This window comes from Aplidium turbinatum, chromosome 8 (genome assembly GCF_918807975.1).
Source record: "Aplidium turbinatum chromosome 8, kaAplTurb1.1, whole genome shotgun sequence".
NCBI lineage: Eukaryota > Metazoa > Chordata > Ascidiacea > Aplousobranchia > Polyclinidae > Aplidium > Aplidium turbinatum.
Genome location: NC_137479.1, coordinates 13,668,274 through 13,688,029, shown reverse-complemented (window position 1 = coordinate 13,688,029; position 19,756 = coordinate 13,668,274). Strand labels below are relative to the sequence as shown.

General features: G+C 37.9%; 1 protein-coding gene across 4 annotated transcripts; it reads left to right on the top strand.

Moving 5' to 3' along the window:
• The first annotated feature begins 3,084 nt into the window (after positions 1 to 3,084).
• LOC145775313 (uncharacterized) lies at positions 3,085 to 19,707 on the top strand. 4 transcript variants are annotated; one of them, XM_082586586.1, is made up of 17 exons: positions 3,085 to 3,220; positions 3,981 to 4,107; positions 4,630 to 4,719; positions 5,117 to 5,313; positions 6,489 to 6,534; positions 6,905 to 7,019; positions 7,420 to 7,482; positions 8,226 to 8,321; positions 8,520 to 8,657; positions 9,210 to 9,383; positions 10,023 to 10,109; positions 10,226 to 10,310; positions 10,706 to 10,865; positions 11,129 to 11,228; positions 11,791 to 11,851; positions 12,531 to 12,655; positions 17,203 to 19,707. In XM_082586586.1, the coding sequence occupies exons 1-17, from the start codon at positions 3,103 to 3,105 to the stop codon at positions 17,722 to 17,724; spliced, it is 2,304 nt and encodes a 767-aa protein (XP_082442712.1). In that variant the 5' UTR covers positions 3,085 to 3,102; the 3' UTR covers positions 17,725 to 19,707. The 4 variants fall into 4 exon arrangements, with proteins under 4 accessions (XP_082442712.1, XP_082442711.1, XP_082442710.1 ...); XM_082586585.1 differs by having other exon boundaries at positions 12,528 to 12,655; XM_082586584.1 differs by having other exon boundaries at positions 11,788 to 11,851.
• The last annotated feature ends 49 nt before the right edge of the window (positions 19,708 to 19,756 follow it).

Sequence of the window (19,756 nt, the reverse complement as noted above, 5' to 3'; positions counted from 1 at the left end):
TCGGCCACTGCTACCGACGCTAAATTCAATGCATCCGGCAACACTGGTAACACTTAGAGATAGGTTTGATCTTGATGATCACAATTCACGTGATCTTGAAGTTCAAGATCGCTTTTATTGTTACGTAATTTACGTTACATATATTATAGAGATTTTGAACGCCCCCTTATTGTTACATATAGAGACCTGGGAGCGTTCAAACGTTTTACGAAGTAAACGAAGTTTTTACAGTCATTTCACAGTTATAGTGGCCAATGCGACAAGCTTCATCAGCCTGCAAGCTGAATGACGTCTCTGCTGCATTCTCAATAACTCGAACAAAAGCAAAGCGTGGGTTTGGTAAGGTGAACTTTTTCATAGAACAAATTTTTGAACACTCCCAAGCGCAAGGAACCCGCGATGATGGCTCGAACAGTTCGCAAGCTTATGATTGGTAGTTCACGCAAGACTGCAAATATTTGAATTTATGTCATCACTTGATTGTGGTTACAGTTTGTAGTTATAATATCTAATTGTCCAATGATATTGATGTGCATTATTTTTGTTTTGTGTGCATGCTTGCCAAGTTAATGTACAATACGGCAATAGTCATTGTTTTTCTTATTTTGTCCGTTCGTCATGTAAATTTTTGTGTAATAGGCAATAAACTTATGAAATGTTAATACTTTTGTCAAAAACACAACAAATACCACTTTAGTGAAACGATAAAGTGAAAACAGCCATTGCAAAACAAACATTCTCTTGCAGTAACATGGCATTGTGCAATACAATGTAGACAGCATAGTTAGCCCTTCAGTTGAATGGGCAGATTTCGAGTTTTGCATCCCGTAGTGTCAAGATATCCCTGTAAAAATGATTCAACTGTGTTCACAATTTTGTCCTGTGAATTCTAAATTTTTTGCTATTTAGACCTAATTTTAGATGTTTAGAATAGGGTTGTAAATCATAGGTATGCAAAACTACATCTGCTTTTGGCTTATATGCATCACTAGAAGGTTATGTTTTTTTCGGATTTCCAAAATAGTGTACTTTTTATAGGTTATGGTATATAAGAAGAGGGAAGTAGGTTTTAAAGTAATTTAAGGTTTTTAGTTGAAAGCAAGCTAGTAGCAAAGTATAAAAAATGTCAAATTGGTAATTGACTTTTCTAATGTTGGAGGAACAATGGAATTACACATCCCGTAATGTAGTGTTCCTAGTTTAGAATGACGGTGCTAAAAGAACTGGACTCTATTGTATATATAGTCGACTTTGGTCATGTAAAGTGATTTGTTTCAGGAAATTAACCAGACTAATAATTGTTTAGGGTCTTAAGTATAAACATATATATATATTAAATGTGAAAGCATGTGCTGCCTCTTTTTTGTATAGCTTTTTTAATTTTTTTTAGACCTCCAAGCGTTTTTAATAGCAGACAACAGTATCAAGGTTGCCAGATAGGTAAATGGTGCAATAAGTATTGATATATGGTACTCCTACTCCCGTGAAAGTTGAAAATATTTAGTACTGTCAATAAAAGCTTTCCAAATGAACTAGACAAAAATTAGGTGAAAAATGATGCAGTTCAAAAACTTCTTTTTTCATAAAAAGCATAAAACCAATTGAAAATTTGTGACTTCTCACTACTGTTATTACCCTTGGCCGTGGGTGTCATATTGCGATTCTATACAAATTACCATAACGATTGATTGGCCTAATAGCAACAGTGAGTAACTGATTACAATTCTTAGGCCAATGATCAAACAGTTAAAAGCAACAGGCAGGGTTGAGAAAAACCCGGGCTTTTTTAAAAAAGCCCAACCCGCCCGGGTTTTTTTAAAAAAACCCGGGTTTTTTTGGGTTTTATTGGGTTTTTTTAAAAAAGATGCAAAAAAAGGTAGATTCATGCTTATTTCACCTCAAAACTACTTTTTACGGATGAAGTGCTTTTCACTCACAGTACATGCTTGCATAACTCAATAAAATAATGCACTTGGGCTGTTGTTGCTTGAATGTTGCATCATCCATTAATTTCAAGATCAAGTTGGATGTTGCATCATCCACTGATTTCTATACCAAGTTGATGCTACCGTGGTAGAAATCACATCATTGCATCATTTGATTTAGATTTGAAGGCAAGGAGCATTTATGCCATCATGTTTAAATATTTTTTATCATTTATATATACATATATTATATATAGTATTTGACTAATGGATGAGCAATTGCGTGGCCATTTAGGCAAATGCTGTGAAACAGCCATGCGTTAGAATCCAGAATCTGTAATTGGTAAATAGCCTCCTAAATTGCATTTCACATCATATATACAGACTACAATAGAGTAGTAGCCTACTTTCACAAGTTTAACTATAAGGCTTTCTTGCATAAATGAGTTTTAGTGTAGTATCCACAAAGTGGCATTACTTGATTTTTGTGCACTGTACAATATCCACTGCGTTTTCAGTTTATTCTTGGAAATTTACTTCACAATTACATCCTTAAGTCCTAATTTAAAGTTTGTTTTAAGTGCCTTGTAGTTTTTTTGTTGATTTTTTTAATTTTCTATTAAAAACTGGACAAATATGATGCTCTGGGTTTTTTATGGGTTTTTTTGGTTTTTTTTAAGTGGGTTGTTTCAAAAAAAACCACCCGGGTTTTTTTGGGTCGGGTAAAATACCGACAACCCTGGCAACAGGTAGCAATGCCAACTACCTTTAACTAGCTTGCTTATAGTACAATTTGTTTTTTTGCAACACCATTGATCAAAAACTTCATTTTTTCAAGTTTACAAAAAGTGATCTTGATTCTTGATCTTCAAGCACATATAGAGCAGATATTTTAGGTGATTTTGATCTTTAAGATGCAACTGGTGATCTTGTCCATCTCTGATAATAACGAAAGATTTGTCATTTTTTGTCAATCCTTTCACTTGCTTGTCATACAGTATCTCATGTGCAATGTGCATGTTGTATATATGAATATACTGAAAGGCACATCAACCATCGGAAGTGCACTGATATAAGTAGCCTATCTGTAGTGCTTAGCTCTCTTCCCAACCACTGGGAACCTAAACCCTTCACATATATACTTGTTAAACAGATTAAGTGTTGTACAGTATTTGAAATGGCACAGTTTGATGCAAGTGGCTGTCCATCAGAATTTTTGTCCATTGTTCGAAAACTTCAAGCTGATATACAGAATAAACAAAATCTCATTTTGAAGGAGAAACAGCTTATTGAAGGTAATAGTTGCTAAAGAAATTCATGTCAATCTTAAACTTAACAAAACTGTCTATTAGAGGAGATATATTTTGTTTTTTTGTTGTAAGTACAGTATTTTGTTGTTTAGTGGTTTGAAACTGATTATTGCTATTTGTTATTCAGCGCAAAACTATTCTATTGTATGTGAGAATTGTAAATTATAATCGCCATTGTCAGTTTCTTAAAATGTTTGAATGATGCAAAACAAGTGCATTGTCTGGTTATTTGGCTGTTGGCTGGGTTACTTTTCATGAAAGCTGTACCTCCAAATACCCACTGTTAGTTATTCTCAGACATTTTTAAGCATTGTCTGAGGTGCCAGCTCCAATCGGATCACTTTTGCAGATTACGATTTTGGTTAGATTGGAAGTTAAGGGTAAGATTATGATCCAACAAACCTTAAAAATGTCTGTCAATTCCTGAAAATGCTTACATTGCCTGACAATTTTCAAGGATTGCCAGATCTTTCTATTATTTTGAATCGAATTTATATAATAGAATAAATATTATTTTTAGTTACAAACATCATGCAACACCAACAATGCCTAACACCGGGTTTTTGGAGGTACTGGTACTAAATGAAAGAACTTCCGATATATCTTTATAGTATTGAACAGTAGCCTACACCACATATTTATATATAACTTAAATGCTGATAGTCTACACTGTGTTTCTTTCATAGTTTTAGATTAAATATGGAGCATTTAAAGTTATTGGTTGATGTTATTTTGTCATAAACAGGTGCTGAAAGTCAGATAGAAGAGAAGACAAAAGCAACAAAATTGTTGCAGGAAAAAAATGCTGAGCTAGAAAGATCGATCCAGCATCTGAACACATTGGGTATTAGTCAAACTAAACAAATGAAAAGGTATGAAACCACATGCTGCACCTGTACATAAAACATCAACACAACGTTTACTGAAAACTTTAATTAAGACTAATTTGGTGTATTTATAGTTAATTTTTAATAATTTGTATTGACTAGCAAGCTATCATCATTTAATAATATGTATTGACTACATGACTAGCAAGCTATGATGAAAAATGCAAAACTGTTTATGAATTGCCAAAGCCGTAGTTAGACTGTTATATATTAACATAACCAATATATTTATTTTGTGTTAAGTCTATTTTATTTTGCATAAGCTCTCTGTACCTGTATCTCGCAGTTGGATTTAAACAAACAACTGTTTTCTAGATGCAGTATTCACCATATTCATTTGGTACAAAGTGCAGTAGCCTTAGTATTATCAAGCATACACCACTACACCAGTATAGTTTCAAGGAAAAATTAACACGTAAAAATATTGAAGCAACAATGGCAAATACTCTTGTTTGCTTGCACGAATGATTAAAAATGTGAATCTTTTGTTTTTATATTTTTGTAAAGCCTGAAAGACGGAGGTGAACTTTTGAAAGAACAAGCAAGGAACAAAGCGGAATTGTTTGAAATTTTGAAGGAAAAGAATGATAGAATTAAGTAAGAGCTTGTTAGTCATCTTATGCTGATGTAGTGTAGGCTGACTAGTCCTCACACCCGTTGGTCGACGTTGCCTTACATGCGAGAGTGGGAGCTCCCGATGTTGGGTTGCTCAGCGAAGGCACTTTTTCTGGTCTAGATGTTTACCCGATCGGGTAAGGATCTAACCAGAACTTTACCAGGTCTGGACCAGATAAAGTGGCTGTCTGGGTTGTGTTCTGTCAGAAACAACTTAGGTTTGTGATACCAAAATAGAGCAAAATCCCGAGAGCGGATTAAGCTGTTTCGTCTCACATTGATAGTTTCACGGTATGAGTGAAAAAAAAATGCTGGTAGCGTTTTTATATTTAGTGAGCAGTCTGTGAATTGTTGTTGACGAACGTGTAAATTTATTTAGAGGTGACTGCGAGGCAAAGTATCAAGAATTTCGAGAAAAATTTTTGGGGAGAATGAATTATTACGAGACCCTTCCTCTGGTACCTGAGTACAAGCATCAATTAGAAAGGAATATTGAACTTCATAAGCAATTAGAAATAAAAAGAAGTGAAATAACTGCTTTACAAGACAAAATAAAGCATCAGGAAGCCGAACAAGGTTATTTTAGAATAGTTTTATTTTTTCAAAAGTTCTTGTACAGGTATTTTAATGTAGACTAGATATTTATCATTGAAAAAATATGCAGTATATACATACTGTATAAAAACAGGAAAAATTGTAGAGTGGTGATCATGATGTCGACATGAAATAAGTACAGTAAAAAACACGTCATCTGTAGCATAAAGGTCCTCTGCAGCAACCTGCTAAGGCAACATCACGGTAACAGAAATACCTCTTATTGACCAACTAACCACTCGTACGAAATACTTAAACCTTGGCTAAAAGGCATACATATTAAATGAAATTTTTAAACGGGAATTAAGCATTAAAATGCGTAAACTGAACATTCAAGAATACATTTAAAAAAAAATTACCGAAAAAAAAAATGTTTTTAATGGCGCTAGCAAGGCCCAAAGTCCAATGTTTCATTTATTTTCATTTTTTTTTTTAAATCATAAATGACCAAACAGTGCAAACATAGCTCGAGAATACGTCACAAAAGATAGCAATAACAAAAGCCACGTTACAACATTTGATGTTTTAACATCAGATCTGAGGTTTTGAGCAAACTGTTTGATGTTTTGACGTTGAAATCTGATGTTTTGATGTACAATGTACATACATACATAGCCTACAGTTAAATCGCCGGCAGTAGCACGCTTCGCTGCTCAGGCCCATTCTGGTTTTGAAAGCTCTGACAAAAGCACGCGCAATGATGGTCAGACCGCAATGGGGCAAAATTTCATTGAAAATCGTGTTATGGTAGCATGTTAAACACAAAGAACATGGAAAATCGCCAAGTCAGGTTTTTTCTTTAGTATTCCTTTAAATTACAAAAACAAATCCATGCTATTTTAATCGCTATGTCTCGTCAGCTCAACGACCTTTGTGCCGTTGACCATGTGTTTTTTGCTCTGCTTTTTTGTCGTATCCAAGCTTACGCGCACTCGCGCAGTGGTTGAAGATTTAGAGAACGGGAAGGCAAGGAAGTCAATCTTTGAGTCCACTTTCAGGCATGCTTTTAAGTGTCCCGCCGAACACGCGGCCTCATGCTCTTGAGCGGTGTCGAACCGGCTGTGCTAAAGATTTATTAAGCTAATAACTGATATTGTTGGATGTAATTTATTTTCTTTGCTACAAACCATTAAACCGTTTTTTAAATTTTGTTTCAGAAGCTTCTAATCCTCACTTGAGGTTTACTGAATGGGGTGTAACATTGTATCCTTTTTAATAACGCAAGTGTGTTTTGAAATAAAGGGCTCTGTCTGATTTAGGCGACATTCACATCGAACATAGGCTACAAAACTGTCGTCAACATAAAAAAAGTCACACGAAAAATGGCGTATGTTTGTTTTGTTTTATCATTTACACCAAGAATACTATTTCTGGTGTGAATGATAAAAGAAAGCAAACATACGACGTTTTTGTATGCTGAAGACAGTTTTGTATGTTCGATGTGAATTTCACCTAAGATTGTCTTAATAGTGAGTATGTTTTGGTGAATTAGTCATAGTCAGCATGCGGGTACCAAATATGGTATAGCTTTTACATGCAATGCTACTTTCCTTGATAGTTTAATTATGTAAAGCGCAAAGTTAATGCAGAGAGTGATGAAAATAGACAGTGCAAGTAGTAAGAAGAGTCTGCTGTCACTGCAAGGAGAAATTGAAGAACTAGAAAGCAAGAAAGATGACATACAAAAAGTTAGAAAATTTTTCAAGTGTCCTTTCCTATAAGTTTGCTTTCAGAAAGTATGTGCTCTGTGACGTGAAGTTGTCTGTGATTTTGTGATACTCCAGTTTGTGACAAAAGGTCTCTGTTGGATACTTGTGTAATGTTTTGAAGAACTTCGTCTAGCAATAAACTGAAATGGATAAATCTCTTTAATTTTACCATGCTACTATTTAAGTTACGAATAGTTCTTAGCCAATAGCCAGGTTGTTATGGTCTCACAAAAGAAATATGAAACATAAAAGTAATGAACTTTTGAACGCTTTCCTCATGTGTGTCGTCATAATTATACTGCAGTGAAATATGCCGTCAATCAAAATAAAGTAGATATCACACCACACAAGTGCATATGCGATTTTTTTTCTTTTTTAGATGCAATCAAAACTACGTAATAGTTTGGATCATCAGCTTCGCAATGAAGCAGACACGAGAAAGGTAAATAAATCCTCCATTTTAAGAACAGAGCAAATCTTTTGGACGCGGACCGAATGCCGCATTCAAAAATTCGCCTAAATTGTTTCCTTGAAAATGACCAACTGCCTTCCAAAATAAAGTGGGAATTTCATTTAATTTTGAAATGCAACCCTAAAAGTGTAGACACGGAATTATGCGCGCTTCTGTTGTTTTTTGTTTTGTATTGTGCCTATCGTTAAAATACGTGTGATGTAACCAATTCAAAACCGGGGGTATTAGTTCACTTTATTCTGCCCTTTTTGCCGTAACACAGCAGATGTCTATAATAAGGTGTATGTTACAAGATGCCAACTTTGGCAACACCATGGTACCGACTGGCGAACACTGAATTGCGTTATTTAAAAAAAGCATAACCTATACATCGGTAGGCCGTCTGCGCAGCCTAAATATCAAACACAAGAGACAACTAAATCTTGTGTCGTTCGGCTTCTCGCAACACAGCCTACGAATCGCGTCATTCGTACCGCGTCATAATTTAAGTCATAAGTAGAGTAGACAACCAGAAACAGACATTGCAGTCGGCTGCAGCGTGGGTCAGGTGTACGTCGGAAGGCGTACACCGATGCATAGCGCTCAAGTCCGCTTTCCCGCAATGCAGGATAAAGATATGAAAAACAAACCAACAGAATCTCGTGTACCGCTTAGAGAAGTTGCATCTGATTCTTCAGTTTAAAATTTGCCATTGATGTTTTCAACTCTTGCAGAAATATACGTCGTCATCCCAAGCCGAGCCTACGCTATCTTCAACTACTTGTTTACCTAAGCTGCCAAGCCTTGCAACAACATTTAAGCCATCATCGGTTAGTATTGAATCGTTATACCGACAGTAGGCTACATTTTGCGTTTCAAAGTGACATGTCTATCACGTTTAATTTCAACTGACCTCAACTTTTAAAATTTGAGTCTTTGAATTTTAACTTCACTCTTTCACGTTTATACTTTTGACATTGTTTGTGGACAAAACTGTTGAAGATAATTGTTGTATGTTTGAACACCAGGTACCAGATTTCCGATCATTCTTCAAAAGTCGCAACGTTGTTCGCAACCAACACGTCCCGGGTTCGAGTGGAAGTAGCTTATTGAGCAGCAGTGTCCCTAATATTCCATCTGCGTTATTCAATGCCAAATCTGATCAAGTACACTATGGTTTGGACTAATTTAGCCTATAAAGAACAGTTTTTTAAATAGTGCCATTGTTTGCTCGCTTGGTCAATCCACTAAAAATCTCAATGTCATCAAAACTGCTCTTACGACTGCAAATATTGCAATGTAGGCTATTAGCAAAATTCCCCACAGTTAAGCCCCTTTAAAAACCGTCCAGTGTCGTGGACCAATATGTTAATCGCAAAAGCAGACTATTGCACATCAAGCATCGGTTTACAAATGTTCTCTTTCACAATGATCTTCGTCGTGTGAGCCGTGTTGAGATTCTATCCTTTGACCACTTCAGATTTACGATGTTCTCGGGATACACTGGAAGGCTAGGCCTTTTACAATGATAATTTGCTCTTTCACAATACGTCTTTTTCGAAGCTAAAAACATCCGTATTTAAATTTTATATCAGGTTCAAGGTTTTGTAGGTTTCGGACTGGTGGAAACAGGATACACACTGAATAAAAATGGTGGGAACGAGTACGACCCATTTGTGTTTGACGATAGAACATGCTGATCGCTTTTTCTCTTCTAGCTACCTGCTGCTGGAAATGTACAGAAATCATTTCCGCCAAACAGTAAAGGGAGTAATTTTCCTTCCGGAAAGAACTTGCCGACCGAGAGCGTTCCGTCAACCGATATCAGTGATACCAACCTTCGGCGCAGTCTATCACTTACCGCTTTGCTGCCTCAAGTGAAGCCCATGAAGGTGCAGTATTTCTGAATTAGTTCACAGTGTACATTGAACCAGTCTTGACCACTCTGGTTGTCGGTATTGAAATTTTTTTCAAAAAGTTTCTTTGTATGATCATTAAAGATACCATACTCAATTAGCCTATACTGAACTTCGGAAAATGAGAAGGTAAGGTATAATTATCACACTAGGCTTTCGTTGCTAACAAGTCTAGGGTGGTCAGTTCATTTCTCGGCCGCCTTTCCTTCAGCATTTATGCCCACCCAGTTTATTCCATCTTGGGTGGAAGTGAGCGATGTTTTGTCAGCAACCAGCATTAGCCTACATGATAAATCACGGTGAAGTAATGTTTCAGGTTATATGTAAACTAGTTTAGTCGTTAAGTTTTCGAGTTTTTACTGCACGCAAGCTTGGATGAGAAAAGCCATGTTCTCTTTCATGAAGAACGTTTTCCTATCTTAATAATTCTTTTTCAGACTTATTATATCCGAGAGAACTTACTTTTATTTTGATTCGTTTGCATTAAACACTTGGTTTTGTTACGAATTGCTGAATAAAGAAAGAAATTGAAACCTGTGATGAGTTGATATGATTTCGCTTGATAGCAGTATTGTAAAGAGTGACTCGACCTAACCAGATGCGGACTTTCTTTAGAAAATTGACACACCTATGAAATCGTCACTCAAGAACGTTCGCTCCCTGGCCGACTGGTTGAAACCTCCCACGAAGAACCTCGACCAGGTGGGAGAGTACAATTTGTGCAACTCACCGATAAGAAAAAAAGCTTTTTTATACGCGCATTGGATGTTGGTTAAACTTTTTATGTTGCATTTTTAAAGGTAGGCCAATTTTTTTAGATTTCCGGTAATCACAAGCTGCCACAAATCGTTGAAAATCGAGCTGATATGGAGGAATCCAAGAAGAATACCGAAGAACGAGCAAGTAGGCTTCACAAATCTTTTCTCTTGCTTGTGGCTAAGAATAGCCTCTCATACGCAGACTAGAACGATTAGAGAGGTTTTGTAATTGAGGGCTAGAAAATTGATTCATAAACATCTTGCTAAAGAGTTGATTCGATAAGATTTCTATTAAGTCTTCATGAAAGAAATACTTGAAACCGTTACAATAAGCGTTCTTGATCGTGTTGCAAAGTTTGATAACTAAATTAGGCTACTGTAAAACATCTGACCAATTTACGACCCGAGTTATTTTGACTGCTTATAAATGCGTTGGCTAAATTTTATCTATAGGCTATAGGCTAAATATAAAAAAAAAAAACCTTGACAATTAGATAATCGTGACATGGGACACTGTATTAGAAATTGTTTTGTTTCAAGTTAAAAGTAAAAACGAGAAAACATCACCACCCCTCTCTGCTCTACAACCTCACGTCGCTAGAATGACGGAAGTTCCTTTACTCCGACAAGTCCAGGAGAAGATATTGCACGAGAAGATAGTGAAGGACCAAGAACCACAGGAACTCACCGTCTGTGACAAGTATTGAAAACTTAACAATCGTGGTCTAAATTTTTGATGCTACATTTAGTGGAAACCTAAGAGTTATTTAACATTCACGAGACAGAAGATTGAAACTGAAGGCCCGTTTCTTCTTATCCCCCTCACCAGATATGGAGAGATATAAGATATGGTAGGACTGTGGAACTTCGTGGTTTCGCTTCTTTTTTTGTTGCTTACGCTTAGCCTACCGTTAAAGGCAAGGTGTTATAAGATGGATTGATTGAAGGTTGTTCTTGTCACAGTGATCCATCGAGTGTGATGGAAGTCGAAGAACGCCAAGAAAAAACTAACAACATGCTCAAAATGTTTGATGGTCCAATCTATGATGTCCCAATGACAGAGGTGCTACTGAATGAGATTTTACTTCGTTTTTCTATCACTGTTGAAAAGTAGATTTTGTTAAAGGTTTTATATGAAAACCACTAGTTATAATGCGTAATAAAGCAAAGAAGCACAGTATTGACTACATGTCAGGAGGAAATTTCCCATGTATGTTTTCACTGATTGTGTGAATCTTAAAACTCTCACTGAAAAGGCTTCTTCGGTAGCTTAATCCTGGCAGCTTCGCATATACTTGTAGAAGCTTTGAACCACTGACGCAGTCATGGTCACCGAATTTGACAGAGTGAAATTTCCGCTTGTTGAAGTGGTGTATTGGAATTGTTCCATCCACTTGGTGCTGCTGAATGGAGAGAAGTCCTTAGAATGCGTTGCTCAAGCACAAACCCCGAGAGTGGAACCCAGGGATCCCTAAACTAGTCGGGAACCAGTGCCACTTGATCTTGAAGTTTCTTTGTTCCTAAAGTCAAAAGCTTAGCCAACTGAGTTATCGGGGTGAAACCTGCCTTTCATTTTTTTTGTAAACCGTGGCTTGTACAGTAGTTACAAGGTACATTTTTAGCAGGTTGAAGAAAACGAAGAAATTGGAATGCAACGACCACAGAAAAGTCAAAGCCCTACCTCAGGTAGGGACCAACTCAAGTTTTAAGTGTAATACCAAAGACACAGTCTTGTACGTTTTCTACAAGTTAGCAGTTGTGAACTGAGCAAGCGGCAACTCAGCATGTGACAACTGAGCTAGCAACATTTCAGCAAGTGGATGAAGTTGGTAAATGATGAAACTGAGAAAGTAATAATTGAGCAAGCCGAAACTTGACAATGTCACGAGCCAGAAAATTTAGTTTAGCAAGCGATGATCAAGTAAATCCGAAGTGAGCACGCAAATCTCATTTGCTGACTTGGCAGTAGCTGAAATGTAACTGCCGAGTTGAAGCGTTGCTGGGTTGTTGTGTGCCGGGTGGTCCGACGGCCCTCAGTAGGTGTCGAACCGGGGTCTAAGCGTCGCACTCCGCTCTCTCCACTCGGTCATGCAGGCCTCAGTATTAATGGTTTGCTTGTTAGCACAGCATCAACGTATATTTTTAGAGGCTTTCATGATTGTAGCTACTAGTACCCATACAGCAAATCAGCCGTTTTTTGTAAAAAAAAAAAACAACTTATTTTCTGTATGGGATAGACCATTGTGTTACTACAATATGTCTAAACTTCTTGAGTTTACACAACACATAAAAGCCTCGGTAAACTCACTATGCACAATAGGTACTGGGTAGCTTATGCCAACTATATCGGTATGATTGTCAGCAGGTGTGCCACATTATTCAGTAGAAGATCACCAAAGAATGATGGCTGAGTTACAAAAGTCTCCGGAGGACAGCTTTCGATTTCAGTCCAATGTTGTTCCAACAGATGGAGGAGAAAATAGTTACTTGGTAATCCTCTGTAAAGCATTATTGCTGTTGATAGGCATTCTACGTATTTTTAGTCTGCTGTATTTGCTGACTGTGTGTATTTGATCTGGAACTTTTGTGACTTGGGTGTGCTCTCTCCATTTTGCTTGAAAGAAGCCTGGTCTTCATCCCGAAACATCAAAGGTCGCAATTACCAAATATACTAATTTTCGGAATAGCATCCTTGATCGTTCCTTCTCTATTGTTGTAACTTACGATCACAGTTGCTATGATAGTCCAGTCGTTGAAGCGAAAAAAAGGGCCGAACCTTGACTTAATTGGTGTAAAGCTGAAACTTTGCACAATGTTTCTGTTGATTATGTACATTGACCAAAAAAAAATCCCCGTGAAAATCTTTTGGTGAAAAAAAGTTATCCGCCTTTTTTGAAAATCCGCCATTTTTTTCTCAAATTGGCGGATAAACAAAATTTGAATATTTTTTCGAAGTATCGTCATACTATGGCTTCTTTAAAATATGATATTATCATTGTCACAATTAATAAGCAAGTAGTTACTCAATAACATTTATATTTGACTTTAAACGAAGTGACATTAACAAAATATTATATAATAGCCTGCCGGTACGATAATGTATAATTGTTCCAAAAACGATAATTTTGTTCACTTACAGTCAGGTAAATATATGGTTTGACCCCAAAAAATTGCTACAAAAGGTTTTCCAAAGTTTTTTTCTAGTATATTTCATCAAGAATAATATATTAAAAATCTAGGAGCATCAGAGCACCGGAAAGTTGTCATTTTCAAAATGGCCGCCAAAACAGTATAATCACAATAATTCACTTAATATTCATGCTAGAGCTCTAATTCTGGCGTTTATCCCTAGGTTTAAGGTTTTGAATTCAATTCAATAAGACAATTCAAAGGTAAGGAATTCAATAAGACAATTCAAAATGAAATTAACTAATTAGTTTAATGGAAAGACTTAGCCTATATGAAACAAAACCAATAGTGAAACACTGGCAGTACAAGAATCGCAGACCACTTATTAAGTTATTTACATTCAGTTGCTTAATAAGTCCTGGTCATCATCTTCATCCAGTAATGACTCATTGTACGTATTGTCACAGGCATCAAGTTGCACTGTCCACATGCTGAGGTACAGGGTAGATTATTCTGCCTACAGCTACACCTGGCAGTGCTACAGGCAGTTGCAGTGGATAATCTATAAGAGGGAATCTGGGGCCGCATTCATGTCCGACTCTGTTGTCACAAACTGACTGCCTTTCAGTTTCCAACCCCACCCGTAAGTTTCCATATTACTCTTCTGTCCTAGCCAGACCATTATTTGGTAGTAAACCCTTAGACGGTGAAATTTTGTCGATGACTCAGCAGGTGGTAGGCGTTCTGGTGTCACAAATGATTGGGAAGAGACTACTTTTTTTCTTAGTACTCTAGTGCTGACGAGAGGGAATCCGTCCGCGTGCCTCCAAAAATCACAGCCATCGCTTGACAATCTTTGTTCACAATAGATGCTGCTGCCTGCTTTGGAAGAAAGAAGTAATTGGCACAGTCTTTCAGAGTAGCATCCCCCTTTACCAGCTTGTGAAACACAGATTTTCTTACCCACACCAAAGATTCTTGATGTTGTGTCACATCCATTGTAGGCATATAGAAAAAGTAATTGGGAACATAATTCTTCACCCATCACCATTTTTGATACACTTTGTCAGCATTTTCCTTGTCGAAGCGGAAATATAGATCTTTGTTTGCTTGTTGCGCATAATGAAGAAGCAGGACCAACAGAACTGTGTCTTCTCCAATCAACGTTGTCGAGTGTGACACTGCATTAAGAACAGTAGCCTTCACAATCGGCACATCAGCATCCCCTGGGGCATTGATCACTTTGCAGCCTTTAGACTACCCCGAAATGTTTTACTGATCAAGTCGATCATTTTTTCGTTTGTTTATGTTCATGCACATTAACGTCATCCTCGGCCACACCATTCACAATATTGCTCAGGGTTTGATCCTGAGAAAAAGGTAGGCTACATAACCAGCCAGTGATGTCTTCTGCGCTTCATTGGCAAAGCGGAGTTGCATGATTTCAATCCTAGTCTTCTTTGTGATGTTGAGTTGTGATATGTTGTGCCTTGGAATCACACGGTTTGCTTTCTGACCCAGTGTCAAGGCAGCAATCATTCCCATCCCGTGGAAAGTCCCCTTCCCATCCAGGGTGATAATATTATGATCAACATTATCAGCTGCAAATAACATTGTACTTTCGAGTAGGTCTATGTTCTCTAGAACAATGGATTCTGACGCTACACAATCAGCTGCATTCTTTTCAAACCTCAGGACTTCTGCGTAAGAAGAACAATATCCCATACTGTGTAAACTGTAAAGTATCAACAAGAAATCTCGACCTGTACAAATGATGTCCTTGAACAGCAAGACCAATTTGCAATGGTGCAATCACCGCTCGTGGTCTGACAACTTGGCCAATAGGCCTACTTGCAACATTTTGCTTTGTCTTTTCCTACTAATAAGGAACTCAACAGTGTTCGTAAAGTTTCAGGCAAGTGGGCTACATTAGAGCAGGACCGAGATTGAGTGTCGGTTGCGTAGCCGAGTGGTGAAAACGTCTGCGCGACGTTCGAAAGGACGTGGGTTCGACACTGCTCCAGAGCACGCGGCTGTGTCTCGGCACAGACACTTAGGCCTAATGGCAAGCCAAAATAAGGGGAGCAGCTGACTCGAAGACTAGGCCTATATGTCACTTCGCTGCTTCCTGTCGTCTGTTGTAGGCTATCGCATCTGTGATCGCAGTGTTCGACAGCCGTGGCCGAGTGGTTAGCGCGTTGGGCTCGCAGTCGAGAGCATGCATGTTCGACTCCAGCCACCCGCACTTGCTGTTGTTTCTCTGGGCAAGAAACTTTACGATAATTGCCTCTACCTAGTGATCGATTTCGAGTAATGGGTAGTACCAAAATTTAAGTCATAAGTAGAGTAGACAACCGGAAACAGACATTGCCGTCGGCTGCAGCGTGGGTCAGGTGTACGTCGGAAGGCGTACACCGATGCATAGCGCTCAAGTCCGCTTTCCCGCAATGCAGGATAAAGATAAACAAACAAACAAACAAAACAAGTGTTACTGTATGTTATGTATCGCAATAGGGGCAAATAAAACACGATTATTATTATTATTATTGAGTGCGTCTGTGCTTGGATAGTGATCATTAACAGATGGAACACCATTTTTGATGAGCTTTGCCGCAGTTTTAATTATTTCTCTCCTTTGTGACTCTTCATCATCCTCATGCCTTGTTTTTAGGACATGAGATCGGAAGATTTCGGATGTCTTCCCTCTCATAGTGACAATGCAATGAAGGCCCTGACCTTCATTTACATAAATAGATTCACCGCACTATTTCTATAATTGGGTCTTCAGATATTTTGATCCATAAGGAAGGCAATCATCATTTGCTAAAAACTCCTTCATTTTAGATCTGAGGTCTGATATCGTTAAGTGTTCTTCATCATTCTGTTCAACATGGGAACACATCTTTAGAGATGCCTGGTCCTGTTCCTCATCCTTCGGTCGCCCAAATTTTCGACGTTTTGCCTCAGGTACTCCGCCGCATTGCAAGGGTACGTTAAATCCATATATAAAAGTAACACTACAAAAATGATGGTATAAACAGTCTGCAGCATGCAAATCGCTACCGTAGTATTCAATACGACCTTTCACGGCGCATGACCAATCGTCAGAACGTCTCTCACAACACTCTAATATAGTCCTTGCAAAAATATCTGTTTTAACAAAACTAAAGCCAGGTCTATCCGTGAGAACTCGAGTCCCACAAAACAAACAATGAGTCTTACTGTGAAAATTGCCATCAAGAATTCGAACACTTCGTTTCCTCGTGACGCAGGACCCACTTTCCTCTGTTCTTCTTAAGCTGTACATCGATTGGCTTAGTAGGCCTATAACGTTTACGACAGTCTATGTGTACTTTTCGACTAGCTGTCGCAACAGTGTTGTCCCTTCTATTAGTATTGGCAGCATTAATCCCATCAGCACCCTTTTGACGCAGTATACTGGAGGCTTCAGAAGCTTGAATTTCCTTGTCACAGATCGTAATTTCTTTGCAGGCATTTTCCCTGAACTCTTTTTCCGTGTATCCGTAAACTTCCTCCGGCAATCACGCGGACCACAACTTTGCAAATGTGAAATACTTGCAGTATGAAATTTACTTTTAATTGAGCACTAACACTAACAATAATTTCACAAAAATTGAATAATTCAGTATTTGGACATCCGCCATTTTGAAAAAAATGGCGGAATTTCGAAAAAAGCGGATAACTTTTTTTCACCAAAAAATTTTCACGGGGATTTTTTTTTGGTCATTGTGCACAATGAAAAGAACCAATGTACAAAATTTCAGCTTTACACCAATTAAGTCAAGGTAAAACCCTTCAACGACTGGACTATGAAGCCATTGGATACGTAACGGTACTATTTTGAAATTAACTCAGATGTAACGTTAAATGTGTATCTTACGCTTCAGATCAGCCCCACACGATCAGACAACAGCCCAGAGCAAAACTCACCAGAAAGCATCGGATGCCGAGTCTCTTCAGGGAACGATTTTCAATTCGCTGTTCCAACTCACCCACCGCCGAGTCGTCACAAACATCCCTGGTCGTCTACGCTCGACTCGTTTTCATTTAACATCGGACACAATGAATCCAAGTCGCAGAAGGAGGAAGAAGAGTCCTCGTCGTCTCCGTTTGGCGGTTTCAACTTTGCTGGAGAAGGCGACGCATCACAAGGAAGCAGCGCTGGCTTCAGCTTCGATATCGGGCAAAGCAAATCTCCTGGCAACGAGTCTTCCTCGTTTTCTTTTGTGTTTGGCGGAAGCGGTGATGGTGCGAAAAGTCCTCCAGACACCTCAGCAAGTATGTTCACTTTCGGGAGCGAATCGCCGACGTCGCCTGATGAGAAACAAAGCAGCTTTTTCTCCTCAGTTGATGAAAGGGACAAGTCTGAAACTTCCAGCTTTGCATCGATTTTTGGCTGTAAAAAATAGGTGTGGTATAAAATCTAACGTTCTTCAAAAAGAATTTATCTTTGCATTTTTTCCATTTTGATTAGGCGTACAAGTTTTCCTAAGTTTACAATGATTAACGATATGATGCATACTCAGAGTAGTTGGATTTAAAAAATGCAGTCAGGATTGTAGGCTAGAGCCAGACCTAAAATGTATTCTTGTGGAAACACTCTTTGGACAATTTTTTCAAATACCCTTTAAACTTAATGTATAAATAGTTGAATACGTAACCAGTGACGTACCGCACGCAATTTTTCTTTTGAAAAATGGCTATTTCTAACTTTTTGAAAACCGAGACTCAGCTAGAAAACCAGCATGACATGGCCATATTCATTAAGTTATTCACTTATTCAGCCTATATTAACTCTGGGCTACAAGTTTTCTGATTTGAAACACCTCGGTTGCTTTGTAGATACTTTGTTACTTGGAATCTTTTTTTATTTTCTTGTTTTCGTTAACCACACTCGTTTTTTTCTTACCGCTTATGCTTAATCCATGACACATTCTGACCTTTACCTATTGGATTGTAGACTACCGGTACATTGAAGACATAAAGTAGGTTACCTCTACGGTTAGGCTACATCGATGAGTGAACCATTTGAAGCGGCAAAACTTAACGAGTTGCAAAATTGTTAGACTAGGGGAAGGTCGGGACCTGTGAGCCACTTTTTTCCTTTAGATGCATATCTTCTACGTTTCTCAATATTTTTCTCTAAAAATTGGTTTTGCAATGCCTTGTAGTGCTACCTACTCTACAGCAAAAGTACAAGTTATTAATTCAGCGAATGTTTAATTTACGCTCAAAAACGTAAACACGCGCCAAGCGGCTTATCGCACCCCACATGTGGGGAGCGATAAGCCACAATTGCGATAAGCCAAAAAATGTAGTATTTTAGCAAAGAAATCACTTCGCCATATCAAAAATGCAATTCTAAAACATAGTTGTAGCCTATTATTTATGTGTGAAATCAATCTTTAAGCCAGCTTCCAAGCTTTAAATTTTGAAATAAGCGATGAAGAATTTTCAAATGATTCCTTGGGATGAGCTGTCAGAATTTTCATGTGAAATAGCGTAATTAATAGTTGCAAACGAAACAAAAGTCAGAATTGTGACATATCCTAATGGAAAGGTGTGAAAACAAAAAAATGATGTCATATGACACTTTAACATCTACTATCACAGGCACTTGTCATGGCTTGTAGGTCCCAACACAAGGTGACTCAAGGCTCCCTACCTGATCGTTCAGAAATGAAACAACAGCTGAAAAAAAAACTAACATTGCTATCGAAAAAACTTTCAGCTTAATCTCATCATAAATACATCACCTACCACTACAAAAAAGTTCATGAACATTTCTTGCATAACAAATGAGTTATTTTAAAACAAATTCAGCCAAAAAAATTTACTTTTTTAACCCAAAACCTATAAATCCTTTTTGCACCTTCATTTTTAGTACAATTTTGACCAAAGGATTGTGGGAAAGTTATCCAAGCATAAAAAATATAATGACATTAAAAAATGCAAAAAGAGTACTTTGTATTAAAAAAAACGGGGGTGGATTATGGCTCCCACCATGATCATGGGTCCCGACCTTCCCCTACTCTGCTTGGCAGTCTGATGGTGTCAGTAGCCTACAGGCCAGACACACCAAGTTTTGCCCACTAGACTCCGTAGTGATATGAAGTCAGATTTCCACTATGCGGAGTATCCGTGAATGGCGTTGATGTGTGCGTGACCTGTCATGCAACTTTTTGAGCCCTCTGGAAAGGTTTTCAACCTCTGAAATCACACCGGGCCCAAAAGTACTCCCTGTCAACGCTTCTAGAGATCTAATGCCTTTAATGTGTTTCTCATCTGGGCAGAAACCTAGTTACAGTGGGTATTGTTGTTTTCATAAGAGTTTTATCGAAGTTATTGTTTTGTGTTCCAAGGTTGTTGAATTAAATTATTGTTGTAATATTCTTATCTTGTCCTAGTGTTGCCGGGGTAGCTTGAGCTTACAATGCTGCT